This window comes from Gossypium hirsutum, chromosome D06 (assembly GCF_007990345.1).
Source record: "Gossypium hirsutum isolate 1008001.06 chromosome D06, Gossypium_hirsutum_v2.1, whole genome shotgun sequence".
NCBI lineage: Eukaryota > Viridiplantae > Streptophyta > Magnoliopsida > Malvales > Malvaceae > Gossypium > Gossypium hirsutum.
Genome location: NC_053442.1, coordinates 2,778,687 through 2,784,076, shown reverse-complemented (window position 1 = coordinate 2,784,076; position 5,390 = coordinate 2,778,687). Strand labels below are relative to the sequence as shown.

At 33.0% G+C, this 5,390-nt stretch overlaps 1 protein-coding gene across 1 annotated transcript; it reads left to right on the top strand.

Moving 5' to 3' along the window:
- Window positions 1–3,140: 3,140 nt before the first annotated feature.
- On the top strand, window positions 3,141–5,390 carry LOC107907286 (uncharacterized). Its single transcript, XM_041094999.1, has 2 exons — window positions 3,141–4,145; window positions 4,290–5,390. Exons 1-2 carry the CDS (start codon window positions 3,520–3,522, stop codon window positions 5,011–5,013), a joined length of 1,350 nt encoding a protein of 449 aa, XP_040950933.1. The 5' UTR covers window positions 3,141–3,519; the 3' UTR covers window positions 5,014–5,390.

Genomic DNA, 5,390 nt, shown 5'->3' with positions numbered 1-5,390 from the left:
AATTACCCAAAAAGTTTGGTGTTGAGCTTGAGAAAAAATTGGGTCGGGTTTAATTTGACCTATTTTAGGCCCTACCCTGCAAAATTCAGTTTACCCGATTTTTTTCGGTTAACCGACCGGTTTTGAACCGATTTAACCGTTAATCGAAAAAATAAAAAAAATTAACCGACCTCCGACTGAATTTTTTCGATTAACCGAACTCGGTCGGTTAACCGAATTATGCACAGCCCTAGTAATGATAAGGCACATTGTACTCATAAGGGCAGACTCAAGTTCAAATATTGGAGATGATATTTAGTTATGAATTTTAAACATAAATCATAAAATGAATATGGAGTAAAAAAATTATATTTTGATTTTTCTTAAAAATTAATAAAATTTATATCAAACTGTAATCACAAAATTTATGGTTGCCCTTATAGGTCCCTCCCTTTCCAAAAATAATAGAAAAAATGAATTGTTTTGCCCACTGTCAAATTTATGATTTAACCTAGGAGTAGGAGAGCTCATAACCCAAATTTTATTACTCCTAGGACGTACTTGAAAAAAAATGAAAATTTTCTTTTGCAAAGGGAATGAACTAGGATGGTCTAAAAATTGAACAAAAAAGGATAAAATTGAATGACACTTGATATATTTTTAAAAAAGTTTTTTTTTATTTACATTATATATTTGTTATGATATAATTAGAAATGATAGAACCCAAATAATCTGATGAATTCAGATGATTTATTCTGAATAGAGTAGAATTCTTTCTTTTGAAAAGTAGATGAAGGGTGGAGTGATATCTTTTTTGCTTTTTATAGTGTGTATGGATTAGATTTTGATAATTGTTTATCCGATCCAGCCTTACTTCGTAATATAAAATTATCATTTTATTTTTATATATAATAATTAAAAGATAAAAATTAAATAATGTATAAATATTTACTAGAATTTAAAATTTTTCCTTAAAAAAAAGAAGATAATAAAAATAAGATGAGATGAGATTTGATGATTAAGCATGAGATGTGTAATTTTATTGAATACTATTAAAAGAAAAAGATTAGTGAATACTAAAATTGGGAAGATGACATGGGCAATGACAGATAGAGAAAACAATTCCCAACGCCACGTGTCCGCACCATGAAATACTCCCTGTAAAATCAGCCATTAATAATCTCATCCAATAACCAGTAGATAAAATCAAACCCCACCCAATTCCAGATCGGACGAACCCAAATCCCTCTATCAAAAACTCGGGTCCCACCTCATGAATCATAATCAAACTATTATTATAAGTATTTTTATTAATATTAAAAAACGTAAATTTATAAGTGTATTAAAATATGCTATCCTCTTATTTATCTATTTATCACGAGATTAATAAAAAAATTACACAGGAAACTCACTCTTTTTATACCAAAGAGGTAGAAACAAACGAGTTATTGGTTGAGATTAATGGGGGTTTAAGTTTAAGCGTAATTATATATGAGTTTTTTTAGATTTATTTTGAATTTAAATTTATTTTTATAGATTTTACCTAAAAATACGAAAAAAAACATAAAACATATTGCTATTTTATAAAAAAATTAGTTTTTAATTATTTCTTAATTAAATCAGTGTTCTATTGATTCATAACACTGGTTCAATTAAATACTTAAATATAATATATAGTGAAGTATCTAAACTTAACAATTTATATTTACTTCATACTTAAATAATTAATTTTTTTTGTGAATTTTTTTTATAACAATCGACTTATAAATAAGTTTATCAACAATTAAATCAGTAATTTTAATGATTAATATTCTATATTTATATTTTCATAATATTGGTTAATAAAAAAATTGTTAATAATAATTTTTAAATAATATATTATAAATTCTACTCATATCTATTTTTTTATGTAAGTCTTAAAATTACTTATAACCTTTTCTCAACTCATAAATGGGAGGATAATATATTTTAACGCACTTAAACTTATATAATCCTATGTTGACAATAATACCCATATCAATTGAATTAAAATTCAATTGATTAAATTTATTAATCCCACTCAACCATTTTGTTTTTGCATAGAAGAAGTGAGATTCCATGTAGGTGGTGAGAAATGAAAAGAGAGAGGAAGGATATTTTCGTCATACGACTTAAAAAATATGGAGCCTACAATTTTAGTTGGTCAGGTGAAAGGGATAGAGAGAGAGAGAGAAGGAGCTCCCCCACCTCATAAGATATTACCCTTTGGGTAAAATTCAAGAAAGGTCCCTATACTATACATTTTTGACAAATTTAATTTTTTATTATAATTTCATCATTTTTAGTCCCATAATTCGGAATGTATACTTTTAGTCAAGAGATTAATTTCTTTTTGTGAATTCCATCAAATAATCTAAGGTCCTTATTTTAAAACATATGTGACAGTCATATATATATCGGTATTTCATGTATAATTGTACAATTATTTACCATTTTCTTTTTTTTTAATATAAAAAATCCAATTATGCAAAAAACTAAAGCTGAGCAAGAAAAAAAAAAAACTGACTCAACTGAGGTATTTAGAAGTTTTATAAAATACAAGTTAAAAAATTGCAATTAATTTAAATCTCGAATTAAATTCTATTTTTTATTTAATTTATAATTTATTTTATTTTAATGCTACAAATATATATTATATTTAAAATAGTGAAAATAACTTAAAATTCTACACAATTTAAAAAAATTCCATATAAAATTTATTGATTATTTTTTATTTACTTGAAAATACTTTAAAGCTTTGCCAAATAATATTTGAAAGCCTTAAAACAAAATTTATTTTTTCAAAATAAATTCTAAAAATTCAAAATTACTATAGAAAAATCGAGAACTAAACTAACCAAATTATTATGGATGATTCAGAAAATCCAAAAATCCAACTGAACCAAGCGAATATAACACTTACAAAAAAAAAGTCAAAGAATATATATCATGTCATTACATGTTTAAAAAATAAATCATGTTAAATTATTTCACAGAATTCATGAAAAATAACTTGGGGACTGAAAATAAATTTTTCGAAAATAGAAATGATCAAATTATAGTAGAGACTAAATCTAAAATAAATGCATAATACAAGGACTTTAAATAAAATTTGACCTTACCGTCAGCTTCCGTTCCATCCATTCTGGCAATTGACTCCAGCCTGTTGCCAGCTATCATCCATCTTCCCCAATCTGCCCCCTGTTTTTCTAAAAACTCGTCTTTTAATCTAAAAAAAAATTGTCACAAACCCTAAAAACAGAATTAAGAGAGATTTTAGAAGAAAACAACCAGACAACAATGAAGGCTATAAGGCTTACCACTGTTACCATTCCCACTTTTCGAAACCCCATTCCCTTCTCGTTTTCCCATGTAACCTTCATGCACAGTCTTCCATTTTCGCTTCAAGCTTAAAACCCTCTCTTTTCAATTTTTATCTCTGTGTGACAAGTACATAGAACTAATCATAGATTCAAGAGTGCGGGTTTTGAAGAAGAAGGGCAAGAGCAAAGAGAAAAAGGAATGGACCCTTGCCCTTTCGTACGGCTTACAGTGGGGAATCTAGCATTGAAAGTGCCGGTTGCGTCTAAACCGGCTCGGTCCGTTGTTCATCCATCGTGGTCGCCATGTTTTTGCAAGATTAAGCTTAACAATTTCCCTTTACAAACCGCTGTTGTTCCGTACATTCCGTCGGAGAATCATTTCCCCGATAACCAACCACCGTCTATTGCCGCTACTTTCCACCTGAGCAAAGCAGATATCGATAAACTCGCTGCGAAGTCGATATTTTCCGCTAAGCTTTCCCTTAAGATCGCTGTCTATACCGGTCGGAGCGGCGCTACTTGCGGGGTTAACTCCGGTCGTTTGTTAGGGAGAGTATTGGTGCCTTTGGATCTGACGGGAACTGATTCTAGGGCTTGTGTTTTCCACAATGGCTGGATTTCAGTCGGGAAAGAAGGTAATAAAAATTCCTCCGCTCAGTTTCACTTGAATGTTAAAGCGGAACCCGACCGGAGATTCGTTTTTCAGTTCGACGGCGAACCGGAATGTAGTCCTCAAGTGTTTCAGATCCGTGGAAATATCCGGCAACCCGTTTTCACTTGCAAGTTCAGTTTTCGAAATACCGGTGACCGGAATCAAAGATCTAGGTTAGTTACTAATTTTTGAATGCCATACAGTACGGCAAAGCAAAGTTAAAAAGTTTTTAAGAATGACAACTTTTTAACTTTTTACTGTTGAGTTAGTCTGTGCTTTGCTTGTGGAGTAATTTTTTTCAGTTAAAAATCGTACAGGCCGTTACAGTCAGAGCCAAGTAGTTCTCGGAGTTGGTTAAGCTCGTTTGGGAGCGAAAGGGAAAGGCCAGGGAAAGAGCGAAAAGGATGGTCAATAACAGTCCACGACTTATCCGGCTCACCTGTAGCCGCCGCTTCAATGGTCACACCTTTCGTGGCTTCACCCGGTTCGGACCGAGTCAGCCGTTCTAATCCCGGTTCATGGCTTATTCTCCGTCCAGGAGATGGCACCTGGAAACCCTGGGGCCGTCTCGAAGCTTGGCGTGAACGTGGTTCTTCCGATGGACTCGGTTACCGCTTCGAGCTCATTCCGGACATGAGCGCATCGGCGGCTATCGTCTTGGCCGAATCAACTCTTAGTTCGAGGAAAGGCGGGAAGTTCGTCATCGACCTCGGCAGCAACAGTGGAGGAGCTTCAAACTGGCGGAACACGCCGGTGAACGCGACGTCTCCGGCTTGTAGCCCGAGAAGCAGCGGGGATTACGGGTACGGACTATGGCCATTTTGCCTTTACAGAGGATTCGTAATGTCGGCTCGCGTGGAAGGAGAAGGCAAGTGTAGCAAACCCTGCGTGGAAGTTAGCGTGCAGCACGTGAACTGTACGGAAGATGCAGCTGCTTACGTGGCGTTAGCAGCTGCCGTTGATTTAAGTATGGATGCATGCCGGCTTTTCTCTCAACGGTTGAGAAAAGAGCTAAGTAATCCCCACGACATACTTGTCTAATCCCCATTTCCCCCCCTTTTTTTCCCTTAATGGATAGGTTTTAGTTTCCATGGTGGAAAGTAAGTGGTCTTTTACTTTTCTTAATTTACCTTTTTCCTTAAAAGAGATTTTTACTATTTACCAAAGAAGCTTCAGTAATTTCCTCTTTTTTTACCTCTAACTTAAAAAAAAAAACTGTACAGTGAAGTCAAGGGAAGCACGCTTTGTTTTTTTAACTGTGTGATTTGTTTTTTTTTTTTATAATTATTATGAAAAAAAAAACTATGCTTGTATTTGAACTAGAATGTAAGGATAGATGATGGGCTGTAACGTCAATTTGTAGTTGGCGATTTTGTTTTATATATAATCTATGCTCTAATCCTGGTTTTATTTTTTAA

Coding starts and splice junctions, on each gene's coding strand:
- LOC107907286 (XM_041094999.1), top strand. CDS start 3,520: ATGGACCCTTGCCCTTTCGTACGGCTTACAGTGGGGAATCTAGCATTG. Junction 4,146..4,289: donor GACCGGAATCAAAGATCTAG/GTTAGTTACTAA, acceptor AAAATCGTACAG/GCCGTTACAGTCAGAGCCAA.